The sequence below is a fragment of the Oratosquilla oratoria genome, chromosome 11 (assembly GCF_046742065.1).
Source record: "Oratosquilla oratoria isolate Oo_2021 chromosome 11, ASM4674206v1, whole genome shotgun sequence".
NCBI lineage: Eukaryota > Metazoa > Arthropoda > Malacostraca > Stomatopoda > Squillidae > Oratosquilla > Oratosquilla oratoria.
The window spans coordinates 65543368-65568982 of record NC_134787.1 but is presented as its reverse complement, the minus strand read 5'-3'; the positions used below and the strand labels follow the sequence as shown (position 1 = coordinate 65568982).

Genomic DNA, 25615 nt, shown 5'->3' with positions numbered 1-25615 from the left:
CCCCCCATCCCCCACCCATGCATAACAGCATCATCTCCACTCACCCCTATCTTTTGTCTTTTTCCTTCCGTCCTTAACAGACATTCCCCTCTTTCCCAATGCCTCTTTTACCCCGTCCAAACATCTTATCCTTGGTCACCCCTTCATGTTCACTCCCTCCACCTCTGTCTTCCACACCTCTTTTACTAATCTGTCTTCACTTATTCTATTCATCTGTCCAAACCATCCCAATACTCTTTCATGAGCACTATCTCCCAACTCCCTTTCCACCCTGCTCTCCTCCTCACCTTGTTTCTCACTCTATCCAGCCTAGTTACCCCTACCATACTTCTCAGGCATTTAATTTCGAACACAAATTGAAAGGACCTCTATCTACAAGCATAGTGGGACATGGTCTGTACAACCACTAGGGGAAAAATAGAACAAAAGCAGGGAGGAGGTGTCATGATATTGGTCAAAAAGGGTCTAAATGTGACTGAGATTATTGAAGGCCAAAGCAATGTAGAATTAATTATGATGAAAATTGCTAACAAAAAGATAAAAAGCAGAAAATTTGTAACAGTGTACGTACCACCAAAAACACGTGTGGTTGGACAGTGAACATTCCAAAATATTGGAATGTATGTATGTATGTACAATGATTGTGCTAAACGAATCACTGAGAGAGGGTGGAATCAGTAATCATGGGTGATTTTAATGCTAAAGACATAATCTGGGAAGAAATGATAGTTAAAGGGGGAGATGAATTTTGGAGCAACATTCTACTGGATATGACCATTGAATACACCCTAACACAATGGGTTAAGGAAAATACTAGATATAGAAACTATGAGGAACCATCGAAACTAGACTTAATATTAGCTTCTGAACCAGATATTGTGAACAAAATGGAGTATCAAACACCAGTTGGAAAGAGTGACCATATACTAATAGAGTTTGAATTAAAAGAACAGAACAATGTAGACAGGAATGACAAACACAGAGAAGGAAGATTAATGTACAACAAAATGGATTTTGTTAAACTAAGAAAAATTTTCCAAAACACAAACTGGGATAAATTCTCTAAAGAGGAAATAAAGATGGAAGACAAATGGAACATATTCAAAGAAAAGTACAAGGAAGGAATTAACAAATATTTACGGTACCAAAAAAGAAACAAAAAGAGATTTACATAAAGTGTTGGTTTAACAAAAGGTGTAGTGAGGCTAGAGACAGGAGAGACAAAGCCTGGAAAAAAGATAAAAAACATCCAAATGGCATGGGTAAGAGAGGGGGGGTCGCCAATTTAATGAAGCGGCCTTGCTGTGGATGTGCTGTGTCTTGCGACACTGCTTCTTACCCAGGGCAGTGGACAAGGTGCAGGGATGACCCGTCATCCAGGAGGTGCTAAGATGAGAGGGAGGGTGGAGGGGTGTGGAGTGTATTCAGGGATGGAATGGGTGGGAATGATTTTATGCCTTTTCCTTTTTGGCTACCTCCCTTGGAAGGGGGAAAAAGCCTTGGTATAAGTATGTAGACAGGGTAGACAGAAAGGCACTGTGGGAGGTTTTGCGGATATACGGGATGGGAGGAAAGCTTCTAGGAGCTGTCAAGAGTTTTTATGAGAGTAGTAGAGCTTGTGTCAGGATTAGGAATGGAGAGAGTGAGTGGTTCGAGGTAAAGGTGGGACTTCGTCAAGGATGCGTTATGTCGCCCTGGCTGTTCAACTTATACATGGATGGGGTAGTGCGAGAGGTGAATGCAAGGGTAGTGGGTCAGGGATTGCAGATGGTTAAAGAAAATTGAGAAAAGTGGGAGGTGAGCCAGCTGTTGTTTGCGGACGACACTGCGCTTGTGGCAGGATCGGAGGAGGGATTGAGGAAGTTGGTGACAGAGTTTGGGAGAGTGTGTGATAGAAGAAAGCTGAAGATAAATGTGGGTAAAAGTAAGGTGATGAGATGTACAAGGGGTGAAAGTGGAAGTAGACTGGAAGTGAGCATTAAGGGAGAGCGACTGGAGGAAGTGGATAGTTTTAGATATTTGAGTGCAAATGTGGCAGGAAAAGGTGGAGTGAAGGTGGAGGTAGAATGTAGACTGAGAGAAGCGAGTAAATGCCTTGGTGGATTAAAGAGTGTAATGAGGAATAGACACTTGGGAATGGATGCTAAGAGGAGCTATATGAAGGAGTGATTGTGCCAACAGCACTGTATGGGGCAGAAACATGGAACATAAGAGAGGAAGAGAGGAGGAGTTTGAATGTGTTTGAGATGAGGTGTCTGAGAAGTATGATGGGGGTTACTCTGCTGGATAGAGTGAGAAATGATGAGGTGAGGAGGAGAACGGGTGGAAAGAGGGTTGGGAGATAGGGTTGATGAAAGAGTATTGGGATGGTTTGGACACATGGAAAGAATGAGTGAAGAAAGACTAGTAAAAGAGGTATGGAAGGCAGATGTGGAGGGAGTGAACATGAAGGGATGTCCTAGGATGAGGTGGATGGATGGGGTGAAGGGGGCTTTGGGGAAGAGGGGAATGTCTGTTGAGGAAGGACGGGAGAGGACAGAAGACAGGGGTGAATGGAGAATGGTTGTATATGGATAATGATGTGATGCATGAGGTGAAATGGGTGGGGGGATGGGGGGGAGGTAGTATGTGTGAGCAAATTTTGATGCAGCCCGAAGGGATTTCTCCCCGTCTTCTCCTTTATGCATGGGGGGACGGAAAGAGGGGGTTGCTGATTTAATGAAGCGGCCTTGCTGTGGATGTGCTGTGTCTTGCAACACTGCTTCGTACCCAGGGCAGTGGACAAGGTGCAGGGATGACCTGTCATTCCAGGAGGTGCTAAGATGAGAGGGAGGGTGGAGGGGTGTGGAGTGTATTCAGGGATGGAATGGGTTGGAATGATTTTATGCCTTTTCCTTTTTGGCTACCCCCCTTGTAAGGGGGAAAGCCTTGGTACATGTATGTATGTATATGTATGTATGTATGCAGGAATGAATATGTGAATATACGCAGGAAAAAAAAAGAAATTATGAAAAAGGTATTATAGACAAATGTAAGGACCAACCTAATCCCTTTATAGATATATAAATGAAAAACTAAAGGATAAACATGAAATAGTGAAATTGCGTGAAGGAGAGAAAGAATATAGATGACAAAGAGATGGCAGAAGTTATGATCAGACATTTTAGATCTGTTTTTACAATCGAGAACTCACAATCTTAGGAAGATGGACAACAAGAAAGATCACCCACGATGAAAGAAATAAAGGTAACATAAAAAGAAATAAGAGACCAGATAAAAAACCTAGGTGTCAGGAAATTACATGGACCAGATGGAATCACAAATTGGATACTGAAAGAGTGTATAGATGAACTGACAGATAGATTATACAAAATAATTGACTTCTCACTCAAAGAGGGAAAGGTGCCGCAAGATTAGAAAGATGCAAACATAGTACCAATATTTAAAGGAGGAAATGGGGAAGATCCTACAGACTTCAGACTGGTATCCCTTTTAAGCACAGTAGCAAAAATATGAGAAAAGTTCATCAGAAACAAATGGACCAAACACGAAAATGAAATAATAAACCCCAAACAATTTGGCTTTAGAAGTGGAAGATCATGCACCACAAACCTAATCTGCTTTTACTCGAGATTAATTGAGATAATACAAGAAAGAGATGGCTGGGCAGATTGTGTCTTTTTGGATTTGCAGAAGGCATTCAACAAAGTACCACATAAAAAATTAATAAGAAAAATTGAAATAATAGGAGGAATACAAGGTAAACTGCTGGAATGGATGAAGGATTTCTTAACTGGGAGAAAAATGAGAGTGGTACTTAGAGACAAAAATTCGAACTGGGAAGATGTGAAAAGTGGCATCCCACAAGGCTCTGTACTGGCTCCTTTAATGTTTGCCATATATATAAATGATATGGATGAGGGAGTAAACTGTTATATGAACTTCTTTGCTGACGATGCCAAATTACTCAAGAGAGTAAGAACAGAAGAAGATTGCATATCGCTACAAGAAGACCTAGACAAAATATGGGAATGGAGTCGGAAAAGTGAGATGAATTTCAACATTAAAAAATGTAGCATAATGGAATTTGGAAAAAGTAAAAATAGAGTATCGGGACAGTACAAAATTGGAAACAAAGAAGTCAAAAAAGTTGATTCAGAAAGGGACCTGGGAGTAATCATCTCGAAAGTGACTTGACACCTGATAAACATGTCAATAAATTATTTGGAGAGACTTATAAGTTATTGAGGTCAATGAAATTGGCCTTCGACTACATAGATGAGGAGATGGTTAAAAAATTAGTTGTTACACTGATAAGACCTAAACTAGAATATGTTGCAACACTATGGGCACCTAGCACAAAGAAGAACATAAAGTTAGAAAGAATACAAAGAGCAACGACAAAGATGGTGCCTACACTGACAAACCTGAGATACAAACAAAGATTAGAAAAATTACATCTGTCATCACTGGAACAGAGAAGAGAAAGAGGCGATTTGTTGACCATTTTCAGAATTATGAAAGGGATGGAAATTCTCGACAGAGACTACTTATTAAAGTGGGACAGAAGAGAAACAAGAAGACATGAAAAAAAAACTAAAGAAAGATAGCTACAGAAGAGACCTGAAAAAGAATAGCTTCCCACATAGAGTGATTGATGTGTGGAACAAACTGAATGGGGAAATAGTAAATGCCAAAACTAAACATGATTTTAAGAATAAACTGGATGTGGAGAGATATGAAAATGGGTCACTACAAGCATAACTCTCATCCCGTAAAATACAACTAGGTAAAATACATTAAACTCTTGTTTTATGTTCCATGTTTCTGCCCCATACAATGATGTCGGCACAATCACTCCTTCATACAATCTCCTCTTAGCATCCCTTCCCAAATGTCTATTTCTCTATACACTTTTTAATCCCCCAAGGCATCTACTTGCTTCTTTCAATCTGTATTTTATCTCCACCTCCACTCCTCCCTTTCCCACCACATTTGCCCCCAAGTATCTAAAACTATCCACTTCCTCCAGTTTCTCTCCCTTAATACCCTCACTCCAATTTGCTGCCATCTTTTCCCCTTGTACAGCTCATCACCTAACTTTTACCCACATTTATCTTCAATTTCCTTCTTTTGCACACCTTCCCAAACTCTGTCATTAACTTCCTTAATCCCTCCTCTGATCCTGCTACAAATGCATAAAAAGCATAATGACAGAATAATCAAGTTGAGAATTCTCGGTAAAGTAACAGGTGTTAATGATTACAGATCAATGGTGTCCAACCAGTTGGGGCCAAAGTACGATTTGTGGATCAGCTCTCCATCCATTGCACAATGAAAGATTGGGTTGAGAGCAAAACACATCTGTTGTGGACAAGTCTAGAAGACATTAAAGATTTTGATAATCCAACATCTCCAGGAGCTCTGATCAAAGCAGTTCTGCATTATTGTAAGGTTGTGGATGTCTATGCAGATGTGTCACTGGAGGAGCAGCTCTCTCAGAGGTAATGAAAAATTTATAAACTGTGAAAGTACCTTTATTTGCAAGGTTTGAATATTATAGACTTACTACAGTAGAACTTGTATGGGTTATTGACTCTATAAGTTTTATGTAGTCCATACTTGGGGAGGGACCAGTGATAGCAACCTGGCAATGGTCCTGCTTACTACCCTTTGTGGGTATGTGCTTTGACTTGGATGCTCCCTTACGAGGAAGATTAAGGCTATATATATAATTAACATTTATTTTACATTGAAGCCTCCCAGAGTTTTCAATCTGTTGTGAATTTAGGTAAGCCCCCTGACACTGAAATTGTACATACATACATATACCAAAGACTTTTTCCCCTTTACAAGGGAGGTAACCAAAAAAAATAAGGCATAAAAACCACTCTCACCCATTCTATCCCCACATACTCCATTCCCATCCACCCCACTCCCTCCCTCTTATCTTGGCTCCTCCTGGATGATGGGTCATCCCTACATCTTGCCCACTGCCTTGGGTCAGAAACAGTGTCACAAGGCACAGCACATCCACAGTAAGGCCACTTCATTAGATTGGCAACCCCCCTCTCCATCCCCTCATGCAGAAAAAGAGAAGACAGGGAGAAATCCCTTTGAGCTACATCAAATTATTTTCTCACACATACTACCTTACCCCCCCATCCCCCACCCACTCCCTCTCATGTATCACAGCATTATCCATATACAACCATTCTCCATTCACCCATATCCTCTGTCCTCTCCTGTACTACATCAACAGACATTCCCCTCTTTCCCAATGTCCATTTTACCCCATCCTTCTGTCTCATCTTTGGTTGCTCCTTCATGTTCACTCCTTCCACACCTCTTTTTCTAATCTTTCTTCACTCATTCTTTCCATGTGTCCAAACCATCCTAATACTCTTTCATATTGAAATTGTACCAACACAGAATTCTTACAGCTACAAGCATCAGTTACCTGAGATGCAGCCACCACACAGAAGACATAGAGCAATGTCCTCCACTCTAGGCCGCTCTACAAAATTTCTTCATTTAATGACTTATGGGATAGACCAGGGGCTTTGACTAGTTTCTTGGGAGCATGGGTGTCTTGCAAAAGAGAAGTGGCTTGATCCCTCACTCACATTCTACTAGTGACTTTGGTTTGTGCTGGCTGTACGACCTCTTCGTTCTTTATTACAGATATGGTGCAGGACTTGAGATTGAAACATGGTCTCGTTTACCACAAGGTTCTGGACTGGGCACAAGCAGTATCCTGGCAGGTGGCCTGGTGGGAGCTGTGGCCACTCTTCTTGGATATTCCCCAAAACCACATCATTTGATTCACTCCACACTTATTGTGGAACAGCTCCTCACAACAAGTGGAGGTTGGCAAGATCAGGTGAGAGGTACTCATTGCTTCAGAATGTAGCTTAGTGTTGAGCTGTTGCTTGCAAACTGAGTCTGCCCATTGTGGATAAATCTGAAGAGTTTGAAAGATTTTGGGTTTTGCTGGTGACATGGATGTATCATGAATTTTCATAAATAGAACTTTTGGGACCATTAAATAGCCCATTAATGCCCCCACAACCACCCTCCCCTCAACCACCCTTTCCCTTGTATACTTATGCTGGTCTCTCTTAAACATTGTACACATAATCAATTCTCTTTTTAAACACCTCTCTAGCATCATCTCTCCACTATAATTCTTATGTAGCACTCCAAACTTCCTTATTACTCCATCTGTGGGCTCATCTACTCCAGCACCTAGATCCCTCAACACCACTACATTAACATTCCTCCCATAATTGTACATTCATGTTAATCAATCCCAAAAGCCTCCCTCTCCTCTTCTTTTTTCTCAACACCAGGACTGTATGCACCCACAGCAGCCTATATTTCCCATTCCAGTTTCATCTTCTCCCACATTATCCTCAAAGATACTTCCCCCCACCATTAACCACTTCACTCCGGGCCAAAATCTGGCGGGCAGCATTAGCTGCCAGACGTATGATGTTGCGTCATAATACTCGCATTATAAAAAATAAAGTCATGGCTGTATTGATCGTTCATTCTTTCACCCGTGAATTTTGATAACCATAGAAAATGTGATGAAGCCAGTTTACAGAGTATGGGGGTCACGCAGGTACAACTACAATAAATATAATCAAGACGCTGACATCGGCATCCTCGCGTACCCACTTGCTCCTCATGATGCCTACGTAGGCGTCACCGTATGGAAGGGGTTAACCACTTCAGTATGGTGAGACCTATATAGGTGTCATGAGGTGTGAGTGGGTACACAAGGATTCCGGCATTGGCATCCTGATTACAGTAAATCCTTGATATAATGGATTTTGATATACCGAATATCAGATATAATGGCCAAAAAATCTGACCGGATAAACCCTTGCTATAACGTATCTTTGGATATAACAACTGACCCCTGTCCCCATATTGTCCGTTATATCGAGGGTTTACTGTAATTTTTAATCCTACTAATTTCTAATACCAGACAAACTTTGGGATATAACGGATCTGTCTGGTATTTCCATCAAATATAACAAGTCCTCAGTTATAACGTATCTTCAGATATAACAACAGATCCCCGTCCCCATATCGTCTGTTATATCGAGGGTTTACTCTATATATATATATTTTTGTAATATAAGAGTGACTTTATATTTTATAATGAGAGTAGTGTGATGCAAATTACATGTGGCAGCTAATCCTGTGGTGCACGAGAATTTGAGTCGCACTGAAGTGGTTAAGTACTTTCCTATCTCATCACTTACCAGCAGTGCCTTTCCTTGCCTTCTCATCCACTCATCATTCCTGATACCCTTTCCACCATACTCACAAAATCACTTGCCCCTCCCAATCAACGTGGTTTCACTCAGTGTGAACACATCCATCCTCTTGTAAACATATTGCCAATGTCTTTCCCTTTTACCTGCGTCTGTACCATGTCCATGTACATTTAATGACCCAAACCCTCTTATGTTTTGACTTTTCATAGGAAAATACAGATGGGAGGATCCCATTTCCCCTCACTCCATCCATTTAGTTGTCTTCTATGGCATGCATAAGAAAGATATACGAAGATATGAAAGACAAACCCATCAATGAACAAGTGACGCAAAAGACTAGTGAAGGAGGCTCTTACAAATCTGCACCCCCATATAGCATTCACAAATTATTCCAAAATAACAAGTTTCATAGCAATCTGTGTACAAATTGCAGGTGGGAGGTCTGCTTGGAGGAGCTAAGCTTGGTGTCAGCAGCCAGGGATCATCTCTTGTAGTGAAAAGCTACAATGTACCCATGGATAAACAGTTGCTGCAAGATCTCAATGGCCGTTTACTTCTTCTATACACTGGCAAGGTTAGGGGAAAGCTCTAACTTTAGTTACCTTCCATCTAGATGTATCTATCAGACAAACAAGATATGTTTTTTTCACCCTACATGTTGTGTCCTATAAAGTGAGACAGCAAGTCATGGGAGGGAGATTTAATTGCTTATATCATTCCACTCTTGCTTATCCCTTTCAGTTATACCTGCTTAATTGTGAAAAAATTGCACCACATTACATCCCCAGTAATGTTGCTCATCCCATGTGCACCCTTTTCTCAGAATTGTTACCTTAATCTGTACACAGTTTTCAAACTCACTGTGCCACTTAATGTTATAGCTTGCTAAATCATTGGATGACCTTTACTGGATGAAAAGCAAGCAATGTTCATAAAGGTCAGAATGCAATAGATGAAATAATTTTTCTAAACCACCCACTCCCTTTTAGAAATGGTTTTGTGAACTATCCCAGTCAATTCCACCATTGTAATGTATTTTGATTGAAATATGTTAGGAGCAGATTTATGAAGATGCACAAGTCGTACAGTCATTCATCATGTATTGGTGGAATGTCATAGTAATCAAACAATTTATCTAAATAATAACCCAGTAGAATCGATTATTATGTACACACTTGTGTTCTGTTGAAAAATGTTGCAGAATTTAATTGAATCTGAAGAAGAGGAGTTAGATAAAGGAGTTCATTATCCATCCAGCCTTTTACATTTGAGCCCATAATATGATGCCAAATGTCAAAGGATGATCAGGAAATGACTGAGCATGCCAAAATTGAACTTCTTTATATATGTTAGGATAGCAAAGTTGAACCAAGGGCATGGTTCACTGAATTCCACACTACAAAGCCCTCTGTGAGGGGCACTGTCCTAGCCTCCCAATTGGGGGGAGTGTGTGACGTTAAACCATATCATCATCATCACTATATATTACAAGGGAGGATCCCAAAACATCAGAAATAGGATGGGGCAGATCAACAGGTGTTGGAAGTGTAGTCTTAAAGATGTGGAAATCCAAATTATTGACAGTGTTGGTTTTGTTGGTAAATTCCTCAACCATTTTTACACTGCAGCTACACAATAGACCATGATTTATTAAAATTTCTCACAGCTATTTGATAGATTCAATGTTTAACACTGGCAAACAATGGCATTTGAATAGCATTTCATGACTTGTATGTCACACTTCCAAAGATTCCTAACTATAGCCAAAGCTGTTTTCAAAGTGCAAACAATTTATTCAGAGTTGAAAAAAAAGTATTTTTGTTACCTAAATTCAAGTTTAATAGCAAAAATATTTTGTGGAAATGGTCAGCAATGCTTTTTTTATTTATGCTGCTTGGAGTTAGGAAAAAGTGTATCCTGTTGTGCATTCTGACCATCAAGGTTAATGATCATTATTGATAAGTAGTGATAAAGTTGAAGCTCAAGTATGTAATTATCAAATCAAAGTGGACATTTGTCATACTACAACAAAGCACTTTTTTCATAATATATATATATATATATATATATATATATATATATATATATATATATATATATATATATATATATATATATATATACATATATAAATATATATTTGTTTCATTAAAAGTGATGGCTAATTGTGCATTAATAATTTTCTTAATGGTATTTTCCATATACCTTATTAAGGATTTGTTTTCCCTAGGAAGGAAATTCATGACTTGGCTGTATGTAGTCATATTAGCTAGAACGTGATTTCGGGTTCAAGACCCTTCTTCAGTAGCTATAGGGATAAGAATTAATCCAAAGATTCTAGTAAGAGAATATTGACCCTATTCTCAGGTATTATTAATCAACACAGAAATTCTATCACTAAAGCTTATCAAAAGAAATTAATAAATCTGAACGGCGGCCATATTAAATACTCACGCCCACCAAATGGTTACATAAATTTAACCGATCAGATTCTCACTCCAGACCAAGAGGAAGTCTTTAATTTAAGGCTTAACTGCCATATTATGTCTAAACCTAAGAAGATTAAAAAAAGAACAGAATGCGAAATAGTCATAGACGATGTAGAAAAATTATGTAAAAAAGGTGAAGACATTGTTGAGCCCACTTTCAAACAAGAAGTTATTGCCAAAGCTAATAAATCAAGAGGAAAACATCAAAGCAATATAATTGTAAAGAAACATATCGAGGCTGCAAATGAGTTAAAATCAGACCATAGTATCACCATTAGGAAAGCAGACAAAGCGGCAACTTACGTACTCATGGACACCTCTGAGTATTTAGAAAAGATAGATACTATCCTCAATGATACATCTAAGTTTAAAAAGATCAACAAAGACCCTACAGAATCACTCAAGAAAAAGGTAAATCGACTTATAGAAGGGAATAATGCTGCCAGCAAAATAAAATTTAATAAACTTTCAGGAGAGTATGGTATGGGTTACTGCTATGGGACAGTCAAAACACACAAACCTGGTAATAAACTCCGTCCCATAATCTCACAAATCCCTGCACCTACGTACAAACTCGCCAAGAAACTGTGCTCCATTCTAACTCCCTACACTCCCGCCACCTACAGTCTACAATCTACATCTGATTTCCTAGACATTATTAAGGCAAACTCTGCTAAAGGTAGAATTGCTTCTCTTGATGTGGAGGGGTTATACACTAATATTTCCGTAGATCGAACAATTGATTACATCATTAACAAAGTGTACCACGATAACACTACACCTATACTAGACATTCCAGAACTTACACTACGTAAACTGCTTGAATGCTGTACAAAAGAAGTCCCGTTCACTTGCCCCCGTGGAAACAAATATTGCCAAATTGATGGAGTTGCAATGGGATCCCCCCTTGGAGTATTAATGGCAAACTTCTTCATGGGCTGCGTAGAAGAAGAAGTATTCAGTAAAACAGAAAAGCCAGATATTTACTGTAGATACATTGATGATGTCTTCATTAAAACCAATAACAGCAATGAAGCTGAAAAACTCCGCCACCTATTACAAGAGACATCTGAACTCACTTTCACTATGGAAGATAGCATTGACGGAGCTTTACCCTTCCTCGACCTCTTAGTGAAACAAAATGAAAATTCTTTTAATACAACAGTGTACACAAAACCCACTAACCCTGGACACTGCCTTAATGGATCCAGTGAGTGCCCTCAAAGATATAAGGACTCTACCATCAGTGCCTACATTCGAAGAGCACTAACTCACTGCAGCACATGGACTCAAGTGCATGATGAAATCGAACGTTCCACTCAAGTTCTGATCAATAACGGCTTCAATGAAAAAGAGATACATTTTCAAACAAAGAAAATAATGGACGGCTGGCATAACAACAACAATGATAAACAAAATAAAGAGAAAATCAACATATATTATAAATCCACCTTTTCGTCAGCTTATAAAGAAGATGAACGCAGTATGAGACAAATTGTAAAAAGAAACATTAAACCAGTCAATCCAGAAAAAATACTAAATCTAGTGATTTATTATAAAACTAAGAAAACTAGCCACCTTCTTATTAGAAACAGCCCCCTACAAGAGAGAAAGGAACTTCAGAAATCACATGTCATCTATAGGTTCACATGTACATGAGGGAACTGTGAAGCCCTCCCATCCACCTATATTGGCATGACAACAATGAGGTTATCCCGTCGCCTCTCATACCACCTGACATCTGGAGCCCCTAAAAATCACTTAAGAGAAGCCCACGGCATAACACTAGCAAGAGAGACACTAGAGAAAAACACCGAGATTTTGGATTTATGTACTGACGATAGACGCCTCCCAATTTTAGAAGCGTTGTATATTAAAGAGTTGAGCCCAAACCTAAATGTACAAGCAGAAGACCTTAGAGCCCTTCCAAGCATGAGACAAACCGTTACAAATAATAACATGAGACATAACATCACAAACGCCAATACGAGACAAAACGCCACTCGTCCAACTACGAGACAAAACGCCACATTCCGCCACAACACAAACCCGGAGGCTCCCTAGCGCACGTGACATTTCGTCCCTGCCCGTAATACCAGGTGACCTCCCCCAGTGATTAGCAAGTATAGGAACTCTAGTATAAAACTTAGATCTTTACTAGAATCTTTGGATTAATTCTTATCCCTATAGCTACTGAAGAAGGGTCTTGAACCCGAAATCGCGATCTAGCTAATATGACTACATACAGCCAAGTCATGAATTTCCTTCCTAAGGAAAACAAATCCTTAATAAGGTATATGGAAAATACCATTAAGAAAATTATTAATGCACAACTAGCCATCACTTTTAATGAAACATGCATTAGAGAAAAACTCCTGCCTAAATACACTGACAATATATATATATATATACATGTATATATATATATATATATATATATATGAGGTGGAATGGGCGGGGGATGGGGGGTGAGGTAGTATGTGTGAGCAAATTTTGATGCAGCCTGAAGGGATTTCTCCCCATCTTCTCCTTTATGCATGGGGGGACGGAGAGGGGGGTTCGCCGATTTAATGAAGCGACCTTGCTGTGGATGTGCTGTGTCTTGCGACACTGCTTCTGACCCAGGGCAGTGGACAAGGTGCAGGGATGACCCGTCATCCAGGAGGTGCTAATATGAGAGGGAGGGTGGAGGGGTGTGGAGTGTATTCAGAGATGGAATGGGTTGGAATGATTTTATGCCTTTTCCTTTTTGGCTACCTCCCTTGTAAGGGGGAAAAAGCCTTGGTATATGTATGTATGTATGTACGAGTATTACCTTTACTTTTTTGTTTAGGAATGTCCCCTGTGGGGCTACAAGGAGAAGGATGCCTAGTCAAGAGCTGTCAAGAGTTTTTATGAGAGTGGTAGAGCTTGTGTCAGGATTAGAAATGGAGTGAGTGAGTGGTTTGAGGTAAAGGTGGGACTTCGTCAAGGATGCGTTGTGTCGCCCTGGCTGTTCGACTTATACATGGATGGGGTGGTGCGAGAGGTAAATGCAAGGGTAGTGGGTCAGGGATCAGAGATGGTTAAAGAAAATGGAGAAAAGTGGGAGGTGAGCCAGCTGTTGTTTGCGGACGACACTGCGCTTGTGGCAGGATCGGAGGAGGGATTGAGGAAGTTGGTGACAGAGTTTGGGAGAGTATGTGATAGAAGAAAGCTGAAGATAAATGTGGGTAAAAGTAAGGTGATGAGATGTACAAGGGGTGAAAGTGGAAGTAGACTGGAAGTGAGCATTAAGGGAGAGCGACTGAAGGAAGTGGATAGTTTTAGATACTTGGGTGCAAATGTGGCAGGAAAAGGTGGAGGTAGAATGTAGATTGAGAGAAGCGAGTAAATGCCTTGGACGATTGAAGAGTGTAATGAGGAATAGACATTTGGGAATGGATGCTAAGAGGAGACTGTATGAAGGAGTGATTGTGCCAACAGCACTGTATGGGGCAGAAACATGGAACATGAGAGAGGAAGAGAGAAGGAGTTTGAATGTGTTTGAGATGAGGTGTCTGAGAAGTATGATAGGGGTTACTAGGCTAGATAGAGTGAGAAATGACGAGGTGAGAAGGAGAACGGGGGTGGAAAGGGAGTTGGGAGATAGGGTTGATGAAAGAGTATTAGGATGGTTTGGACACATGGAAAGGATGAGTGAAGAAAGACTAGTAAAAGAGGTATGGAAGGCAGATGTGGAAGGAGTGAACATGAAAGGACATCCTAGGATGAAGTGGATGGATGGTGTGAAGGGGGCTTTGGGGAAGAGGGGAATGTCTGTTGAGGAAGGACAGGAGAGGACAGAAGACAGGGGTGAATGGAGAATGGTTGTATGTGGATGATGTTGTGATGCATGAGGTGGAATGGGCGGGGATGTGGGGTGAGGTAGTATGTGAGCAAAATTTGACGTAGCCTGAAGGGATTTCCCCCCGTCTTCTCCTTTTATGTATGGGGGGATGTAGAGGGGGGGCCGCCGATTTAATGAAGCAGCCTTGCTGTGGATGTGCTGTGTCTTGCGACACTGCTTCTGACCCAGGGCAGTGGACAGGGTGCAGGGATGACCCGTCATCCGGGAGGTGCTAAGATAAGAGGGAGGGTGGAGGGGTGTGGAGTGTATTCAGGGATGGAATGGGTGGGAATGATTTTATGCCTTTTCCTTTTTGGCTACCTCCCTTGTAAGGGGGAAAAGGCCTTGGTATATGTATGTATGTATGTATGTATATATACAGTATATATATATATACATATAAATATATATATATATATATATATATATATATATATATATATATATATATATATATATATATATATATATATTGACAGCCCGAAGGGATTTCTCCCCGTCTTCTCGTTTTCTGCATGAGGGGACGGAGAGGAGTGGTCGCCAAATTAAAGAAGCAGCCTTGCTGTGGATGTGCTGTGTCTTGTGACACTGCTTCTGACCCAGGGCAGTGGACAAGATGCAGGGATGGCCCGTCATCCAGGAGGTGCCAAGATAAGAGGGAGGAAAGAGGGTGGAGGGGAGTGGAGTATGTAGGGGATGGAATGGGTGGGAGTAGTTTCTATGCCTTTTTCTTTTGGCTACTTCCCATGTAAAGGGGAAAAAAGCCTTTGGTATATGTTTGTACCAAGAACTTCTTTCCCCTTACTTGGGAGGTAGCCAAGTTGGAGGCACATACCTATCCCCATCCATTTCACTCCCCAGCACCACCCTTTCCACCCCTCCCATCTCAGTTCCTCATGGATGACTGGTCATCCCTGTATCCACCAACTGCCCTGGGTCAAGTACAATGCAGCAAGACATAGTACATCCACAGCAAGGCTGCTTCAAATATCATACATGAGCACCCCCTATCCCCCAGCCCTTCCTTCCTTGCATAACAGTATCATCCATACACAATCATTCTCCACTTATCCTTGTATCCTGCCTGCTTCATTCCACAACAAATAAACAAATATTCCCCTTTCTCAATGCCCCCTTCACCCCATCCATCTATCTCATCCTTGGTCATCACCTCAAGTTCACTCCCCCCACCTCTGCCTTCCACACCTCTTTTATCACTCATTCTTTCTTCACTCATTCTTTCCATGTGTCCAAACCATCCTAATACTCTTTCATCAACCCTATCTGCCAACCCCCTTTCCACCCCTGTTCTCCTTCTCACCTCCTCATTTCTCACTCTATCCAGCCTAGTAACCCCCATCATACTTCTCAGACACCTCATCTCAAACACATTCAAACTCCTCTCTTCCTCTCTTATGTTCCATGTTTCTGCCCCATACAATGCTGTTGGCACAATCACTCCTTCATATAGTCTGCTAAGAGGAGACTATATGAAGGAGTGATTGTGCCAACAGCACTGTATGGGGCAGAAACATGGAACATAAGAGAGGAAGAGAGAAGGAGTTTGAATGTGTTTGAGATGAGGTGTCTGAGAAGTATGATGGGGTTACTAGGCTAGATAGAGTGAGAAATGAGGTGAGGAGGAGAACAGGGGTGGAAAGGGGGTTGGGAGATAGGGTTGATGAAAGAGTATTAGGATGGTTTAGACACATGGAAAGAATGAGTGAAGAAAGACTAGTAAAAGAGGTATGGAAGGCAGATGTGGAGGGAGTGAACATGAAGGGATGTCCTAGGATGAGGTGGATGGATAGGGTGAAGGGGGCTTTGGGGAAGAGGGGAATGTCTGTTGAGGAAGGACGGGAGAGGACAGAAGACAGGGGTGAATGGAGAATGGTTGTATATGGATGATGTTGTGATGCATGAGGTGGAATGGGCGGGGGGAAGGGGGGTGAGGTAGTATGTGTGAGCAAATTTTGACGCAGCCCGAAGGGATTTCTCCCTGTCTTCTTGATGCATGGGGGGATGGAGAGGGGGTGGTCGCCGATTTAATGAAGCGGCCTTGCTGTGGATGTGCTGTGTCTTGCGACACTGCCTCTGACCCAGGGCAGTGGACAAGGTGCAGGGATGACCCGTCATCCAGGAGGTGCTAAGATAAGAGGGAGGGTGGAGGGGTGTGGAGTGTATTCAGGGATGGAATGGGTGGGAATTTTTTGTGCCTTTTTCTTTTTGGCTACCCTCCTTGTAAGGGGGAAAAAGCCTTGGTATATGTATGTATGTATGTATGTATTTTGCGGGAAGGTGAGCTATGCTCGTGGTGTCCCTCCTTTGTATCTCGCAGTGTCTAGTTTGCTCTTAAACTCATGAATGGTTTTTGTGCACACTATTTTTTCGACCAGTTTGTTCCAAGTGACCACTCTATGTGGAAAACTGTTTTTCTTCAGCAGATCTCTTCTATAATTTTTTTTTTTCTTTTTTTTTTTCCCCTCCTCCATGTTCTCTTGTGTTTCTCTTGTCCCAGTTTAACAAGTCCTCTCTATTGAGTATTTCTGTGCCCTTCATGATTCTGTAGATGGTCAGTAGGTCACCTCTCTTCTTTGCTCCAGAGTCGGTAACTCCAGTTTAGCCAATCTCTCCTCATATGACAAGTTTGCAAATGCAGGTGCCATTTTTGTGGCTGCTGTCTGGATTCTTTGTATTTTCCTTATATTCTTTTTGGTACTGGGTGACCACAATGTTGCCGCATATTGTAGTCTAGGCCTTATCAGTGTGACCAATATTTTTTTAATCATTTCATTGTCCAAATAAGTCAATGCCACTTTTATTGATCTTAGCAAGTTATGGAATTCTCTGGCAGTTTTGTTTATCTGTTTATCGTAGGACAAGTCGTTTTTTAATTTTTCCTTCATTACCTCCTTAGTTCTAATTTTATATTGTCCTAATATTCTGTTTTTGCTTTTTCCAAACTCCATTATGCTGCGTACATACATACATACATATACCAAGGCTTTTTCCCCCTTACAAGGGGGGTAGCCAAAAAGAAAAAGTCACAAAATCAATCCCACCCATTCCACCCCTGAATACACACCACACCCCTCCACCCTCCCTCTTATCTTAGCACCTCCTGAATGACGGGTCATCCCTACACCTTGTCCACTGCCCTGGGTCAGAAGCAGTGTCGCAAGACACAGCACATCCACAGCAAGGCCGCTTCATTAAATCGGCGACCCCCCCCTCTCCGTCCCCCCCTTGCATAAAATGAGAGGACGGGGAGAAATCCCTTCGGGCTACGTCAAATTTTGCTCACACTTGTTAACATTGAAGTCTACTTCCCATTTCTGACTTCAGTTCCATATCTTATTCAAATCTTTCTGTAGTGATTTGCAATCCTTTTCAGTTTTTACTTTCCTTAACAATTTAGCATCATCTGCAAAGAAGCTCATGTAACATTGCACATCATCATCCATGTCATTCACATAAATAGCAAACATTATTGGAGCCAATACAGATCCTTGCGGTACTCCACTGATCACCTCTTTCCAACCTGAATATTTTTCTCTGAGCTCTACTCTCATCTTTCTACCAATAAGGAAGTCCTCCATCTATTTTAGTAGGTTCCCTTGTATCCCTCCTATATGTTCCAGTTTTTTTAAATAATTTTTTGTGTGGTACTTTGTCAAAAGCTTTTTGTAAGTCCAGGAAGGCACAATCAGTCCATCCATTCCTTTCTTGCACTATGTCTATTAATCTTGAGTAGGAACATGTTAAGTTTGTGGTACATGATCTTCCTTGTCTGAACCCAAATTGTCTTGGGTTTATTATATTATTATCTTCCAGGTGTTTTACCCATCTATTCTTGATGATTTTCTCACAAATTTTGGCTATAGTGCTTGTTAGTGAGACTGGTCTATAGTTAGTTGGTTCTTCCTTGTTTCCTCCTTTATATATTGGTACAATGTTAGCATTTTTCCAGTCTTTTGGTATTTTTCCTTCTTTAAGGGGGATCAGATGGAGTGATATAAAATATTAATAAAAAAAAGTTTTTTATCTATAGACTTGATATTTTTACAGTATAATCAAATTATTATTTTCCATATTCCATGAGCATTTGAACGATGTATGTCTGTCTCTTCATCCGTCAGTCCATATGATGTTATTGATGATGTCTCAAATGTTTTCTGATCTTAATACTTTGCCTAGACTAACCTGCTTTTGCATGTAAAATCTCAAATACCTTACAAACAGCTTGTAATTTAATTTTTTCCTAAAATCGTAATAGATCAGTATACAGGTAAACGTCGACTTACGATGGCATTAGGTTTCGATAGAGCCATCGTAAGACGATTTCATCGTAAGTCGATCCCCAATTTGTGTATCACTGTTCCGTGGTCACTGTACCTAGCCTACCTGTATATTAACCACCAGAGATACTGAATATAGCCTATTAAACATGTACAGTAGTTTATTTAATTATTTTTATCCTTTTTACCATATTCAAACACTATAATATGTATTTTCAGTACGGAACTTAAATCTCGCGGGCAGCAGCCAATGCCAGCCATACGACGTGACGTAATAATACTCGCATCATAAAATATAGTCACCGCTTATATCGATCGTTCTCTCTTTCACCCGCGAATTTTGAAAACCACAGAGAATGGGATTCAAGGCACATTTGAGAGAATGTAAAAACACAGGGGCGACTACAATAAATATAATCAAGACGCCGATATGGCAGCGTCGCGAATCCACTTGCTCCTCATGACGCCTACGTGTGCGGCACCGTATGGAAGGGGTTAAATTATCATGTCGTCGTCGTCATCGTAAAGTCGAACAATCGTAAGTCGCGGCCATCGTAAGTCGACGTTTACCTGTACATAGGTCACAAAATGCATGACTTTGTGATGTCGCACCGATAGCGCTTTTTTCTGATAAAATTCCCTCTAGCGATATTATTTATAATTTTAATCATTTATCAAAACTTACACGAGAAAGGCACAACATTCATGTGTTAGCATGGTAAGTTTGAAGAAAATTTGATGATCTTTTTTAAATTTGCCAAATATTTGAAACCAAAAAATCTTTGTTTTAGAAATCACACTTCAAAGTTTTCAGTAAGATGTCAGAACTTTTTCATACAACATACTTTGGTTTTGTATGTTATGGCTGGAATTATTTTCTAATATAACATTCTGAAAGTTTCTATATATAAATTATACTCAGTCTTTGTTTATAATATTTAAAATAGAAATGATCCTTTTTCACTTTATTATCTGTTGAATGTTGCAATGGTGAGCCTTTTCTTCTCTCTCTCTCCTTCTTTTCTTTGCCTTTATCAGCTTTTATGGGTAAAAGCCTCACTGCTGGGGTGCCTTCACAATGTCAAATCATTGATAAGGGTTATTTTTTAATCAGCAATGAGCACCTTCCCTTATCACCAAACAAGTGAGTGCCACCCATTGCAAAAGGTTCATTTCATCAAAAAGCCCAAGTTTTTACTTGAGTCTGTACAACAAGTAAGAGAAAAAGATGACAAATACCACTAGATTTTCACACGCAAAACGAAGGAAAATATTGAGAAAACGACATGCAGAAAAGAGCTTTATTTCGCCATGTGTAGTGTTCATTCTTCCAGGTTGCTAATATGCCCATTATCCTTTTAAAGCTACTTAGCACATGTTAGCGAGTGCCAATGGCTAAAATTAACTTTCCTACATATTTTTGAATAGTGTTGGAATATAAATCCATGCAAAATGAAATTTTTGATAAAAAAAAAAATGGCTTTCCAGAGCGTCAATCCCCCTTAAGTGAGCAACTTATTATGTTATGTATTTTGTCCGTTAGTTCTTCTTTGCATTCTTTTAGAATCCAATTTGCAATTCCATCAGGGCCATGTGATTTCCTGACGTCAAGGTTTGATAGATGTTCCATTATTTCTTTGTGTTATTATTACCTTGCTCATGGGGGGAGATCGCCTTTCATTTCCTTCATCCCAATATTGTGCTTTCTCTCTAGTGAAAACTTGAAGTGATTATTCATGACTTTGGCCATTTCTAATTCTTCTGTGCATTCTATATTCCCTTGGTGTAGTTTCACCATTTCCTGTTTATTTTTAAGTTTACCATTCACGTATTGATAGAGTAGCTTGGATTGCTCTTTGCATTTATCTATAATGTCCTTTTCATGGTTCTTTTTTTCCTCTCTTCTCACTTTTACATACTCATTTCTATAGTTAATATAAACTTGCCATTTTCCAGGTTTTTTATCTTTTCTCCATCTCTTCCAAGCTCTGTCCGTTCTATCTTTTGCCTCGCTGCATCTTTTGTTGAACCAGCATTTAATGTACACTCTCTCTAGCTTCTGTCTTGGTATGTGCCTCTTCACTCCTTCATTGTAATTATCCATCAAGATATCCCATTTCTCTTCCACTTTTGTCTCTTCCATGTAAATTATTTCCCAATTAGCATTCTAGAGGAATTTCTTTGATTTCCCAAGGTTCTTTTTGCTGTACATCAATCTTCCTTTCCTATGCTTTTCATTTCTCTTCATGTGTATTTCTTCCTTAAGTTCAGTCTCAATGAGTATATGGTGTGTGTATTTACCTAGTTGTATTTACATACATACATACATATACCAAGGCTTTTTCCCCCTTACAAGGGAGGTAGCCAAAAAGGAAAAGGCATAAAATCATTCCCACCCATTCCATCCCTGAAAACACTCCACGCCCCTCCACCCTCCCTCTTATCTTAGCACCTCCTGGATGACGGGTCATCCCTACACCTTGTCCACTGCCCTGGGTAAGAAGCAGTGTCGCAAGACACAGCACATCCACAGCAAGGCCGCTTCATTAAATCGGCAACCCCCCCTCTCTGTCCCCCCATGCATAAAAGGAGAAGACAGGGAGAAATCCCTTCAGGCTGCGTCAAAATTTGCTCACACATATTACCTCACCCCCCATCCCCCCACCCATTTCACTTCATGCATCACAACATCATCCATATACAACCATTCTCCATTCATCCCTGTCTTCTGTCCTCTCCCGTCCTTCCTCAACAGACATTTCCCTCTTCCCCAAAGCCCCCTTTACCCCATCCATCCACCTCATCCTAGGATGTCCCTTCATGTTCACTCCCTCCACATCTGCCTTCCATACCTCTTTTACAAGTCTTTCATCACTCATTCTTTCCATGTGTCCAAACCATCCCAATACTCTTTCATCAACCCTATCTCCCAACTCCCTTTCCACCCCTGTTCTCCTCCTCACCTCCTCATTTCTCACTCTGTCCAGCATAGTAGCCCCCATCATACTTCTCAGACACCTCATCTCAAACACATTCAAACTCCTCTCTTCCTCTCTCATGTTCCATGTTTCTGCCCCATACAGTACTGTTGGCACAATCACTCCTTCATACAGTCTCCTTTTAGCCTCCATTCCCAAATGTCTACTCCTCATTACACTTTTTAAACCACCAAGGCATTTACTTGCTTCTCTCAATCTACATTCTGCCTCCACCTTCACTCCACCTTTTCCTGCCACATTTGCACCCAAGTATCTAAAACTATCCACTTCCTCCAGTCGCTCTCCCTTAATGCTCACTTCCAGTCTACTTCCACTTTCACCCCTTGTACATCTCATCACCGTACATTTACCCACATTTATCTTCAGCTTTCTTCTATCACACACTCTCCCAAACTGTCACCAACTTCCTCATTCCCTCCTCCGATCCTGCCACAAGCGCAGTGTCGTCTGCAAACAACAGCTGGCTCACCTCCCACTTTTCTCCATTTTCTTTAACCATCTCCAATCCCTGACCCACTACCCTTGCATTTACCTCTCGCACCACCCCATCCATGTATAAGTTGAACAGCCAGAGTGACATAACGCATCCTTGACGAAGTCCCACCTTTACCTCGAACCACTCACTCTCCATTTCTAAACCTGACACAAGCTCTACTACCCTCATAAAAACTCTTGACAGCTCCTAGAAGCTTTCCTCCTATCCCGTATATCTGCAAAACCTCCCACAGTGCCTTTCTGTCTACCCTGTCGTAAGCCTTTTCCAGATCCATAAAAGCCCAAAAAACATCCTTCCCCTTTCCTATAGCTCTCTCACATATCTGTCTTACCACAAAAATCTGATCTACACAACCTCTACCCATCTTAAATCTACACTGTTCCTCACCAATTACTCCCTTTGTTCCTCTGCTAATCCTCTCAATCAAGATCCTCCCATAAGCCTTCCCAACTACACTTAACCCCTTCCATACGGTGCCGCACACGTAGGCGTCATGAGGAGCAAGTGGATTCGCGATGCTGCCATATCGGCGTCTTGATTATATTTATTGTAGTCGCCCCTGTGTTTTTACATTCTCCCAAATGCGCCCTGAATCCCATTCTCTGTGGTTTTCAAAATTCGCGGGTGAAAGAGAGAATGATCGATATAAGCGGCGACTATATTTTATGATAAGAATATTATTACGTGACGTCATACGGCTGGCATTGGCTGCTGCCCGCGAGATTTAAGTCCCGTACTGAAGTGGTTAACAAGCTAATATGAAACTACTACATTCACACTTGTCCCCTTTTCCCTTGTAAAGTGGAACTATGCAGGCACTCCTCCAGTCCTCCGGCACTCTACCCTCTCTCCAGCAAACATTAAATAACCTCACCAGCCAGTCCACCATCACTGTACCTCCTTTTTTTAGACATTCTGCATGGCATCCATCCAGACCAGGTGCCTTACCTGCTTTCATCATCTTAACAACTGCCTTCACTTCATCCTTCCTTATTTCTCCTTACCTAGTTGTATTTTATGGGAAGGGGAGCTACGCTCGTGGTGTCCCACATTTGCATCTCGCAGTGTCTAGTTTGCTCTTAAACTCATGAATGGTTTTTGCGCACACTATTTCTTTGTCCAGTTTGTTCCAAGTGTCCATTGTATGTGGAAAATGTTTTTCTTCAGATCTCTTGTGTAGCTATGTTTTTTATTTTCTTTCCATGTCCTCTTGTGCTTCTCTTGTCCCAGTTTAACAAGTCCTCTCTATAGAGTATTTCTGTGCCCTTCATGATTCTGTAGATGGTCAGTAGGTCACCTCTCTTCTTTGCTTCAGAGTTGGTAACTCCAGTTTAGCCAATCTCTCCTCATATGACAAGTTTGCAAGTGCAGGGGCCATTTTTGAGGCTGCTCGCTGGATTCTTTCTATTTTCTTTATATTCTTTTTGGTACTGGGTGACCACAATATAGCCGCATATTCTAGTCAAGGCCTTATCAGTGTGACCAATATTTTTTAAGCATTTCATCGTCCAAATATGTAAATGCCACTTTTATTGATCTTAGCAAGTTGTAGGATTCTCCGACAATTTTGTTTCTCTTTATCATAGGACAAGTAGTTTGAGATAATTACACCCAAATCTTTTTTGGATCTCTCCTTCTTTACCTCCTTAGTTCCAATTTTATATTGTCCTGATATTCTATTTTTGCTTTTTCCAAACTCCATTATGCTACACTTGTTAATATTGAAGTCCACTTCCCATTTCTGACTCCAGTTCCACACCTTATTCAGGTCTTCCTGCAGTGATTCGCAATCCTTTTCAGTTTTTACTTTCCTAAACAGTTTGGTGTCGTCTACAAAGAAGCTTGTGTAACATTTCACATCCATGTCATTCACATAAATAGCAAACATTATTGGAGCCAATACAGATCCTTGTGGTACTCCACTGATCACCTCTTTCCAACCTGAATACTCTTCTCTGAGCGCTACTCTCATCTTTCTACCAATCAGGAAGTCCTCGATCCATTTTAGTAGGTTCCCTTGTATCCCTCCTATATGTTCCAGTTTAAAAAAAAAAAAAATTGTGTGGTACATGTACTTTGGCAAAAGCTTTTTGTGAGTCCAGGAAGGCACAATCAGCCCATCCATTCCTTTCTTGCACTACATCTATTAATCTTGAGTAGAAACATAGAAGAAACAAAGAAGGTTGTAGAAGAGAAGTGAGCTTTCACAGATTGGTTACAAAATAGGATGAGGGAGTCATATGAAAGGCACAAAGAAAAAAAAAGAGAAGTAAAGCACAAAGTAAAGGAGGCAAATAGGAGAACAGATGTGAAGTGGGGTAAGAGTATGACAGAAAATTTTGAAAGTAATAAAAAGATGTTTTGGAAAGAAATTAAGAGTGGAAGAGGAGGTGAATCAAGTAGAGGAGAAAAGATAAAAGGTGCAGATGGAGAGATGATAATAGAAGAGAAGGTAGTAAGGGGAAGATTGGCAGAGTATTTTAGGGAGTTGCTAAATGTGAAGGAGGATAGGGAGGGAAAGATAGTTGCAGTGGGAAGTCCTAAAAAAATGAGAGTAATGAGTGAGGAAAATGGAGGAGAAATAAGGAAGGATGAAGTGAAGGCAGTTGTTAAGGTGATGAAAGCAGGTAAGGCATCTGGTTCTGGATGGATGCCATGCAGAATGTCTAAAAAAAGGAGGTACAGTGATGGTGGACTGGCTGGTAAGGTTATTTAATGTTTGCTGGAGAGAGGGTAGAGTGCCAGAGGACTGGAGGAGTGCCTGTATAGTTCCACTTTACAAGGGAAAAGGGGACAAGTGTGAGTGTAGTAGTCTCAGAGGGATTAGCTTGTTAAGTGTAGTTGGGAAGGCTTATGGGAGGATCTTGATTGAGAGGATTAGGAGAGGAACAGAGGGAGTAATTGGTGAGGAACAGTGTGGATTTAGGACGGTAGAGGTTGTGTAGATCAGATTTTTGTGCTAAGACAGATATGTGAGAAAGCTGTAGAAAAAGGTAAGGATGTTTTTTTGGCTTTTATGGATATGGAAAAGGCTTGTGACAGGGTAGACAGGAAGGCACTGTGGGAGGTTTTGCAGATATTCTGGATAGGAGGAAAGCTTCTAGGAGCTGTTGAGTTTTTACAAGAGTAGTATAGAATGTGTCAGGATTAGAAATGGAGAGAATGAGTGGTTCG

At 40.7% G+C, this 25615-nt stretch overlaps 1 protein-coding gene across 5 annotated transcripts in view; it reads left to right on the top strand.

Moving 5' to 3' along the window:
* Nucleotides 1-25615, top strand: part of LOC143029901 (L-fucose kinase-like) — a 64107-nt gene that overhangs the window by 27661 nt on the left and 10831 nt on the right. For all 5 annotated transcript variants that reach the window (XM_076193086.1, XM_076193090.1, XM_076193087.1 and 2 more), the window contains 3 exons: nt 5269-5504; nt 6685-6883; nt 8725-8865. In XM_076193086.1, the coding sequence (XP_076049201.1) occupies nt 5269-5504; nt 6685-6883; nt 8725-8865 (576 nt within the window). The remainder of the gene's footprint in view (nt 1-5268; nt 5505-6684; nt 6884-8724; nt 8866-25615) is intronic.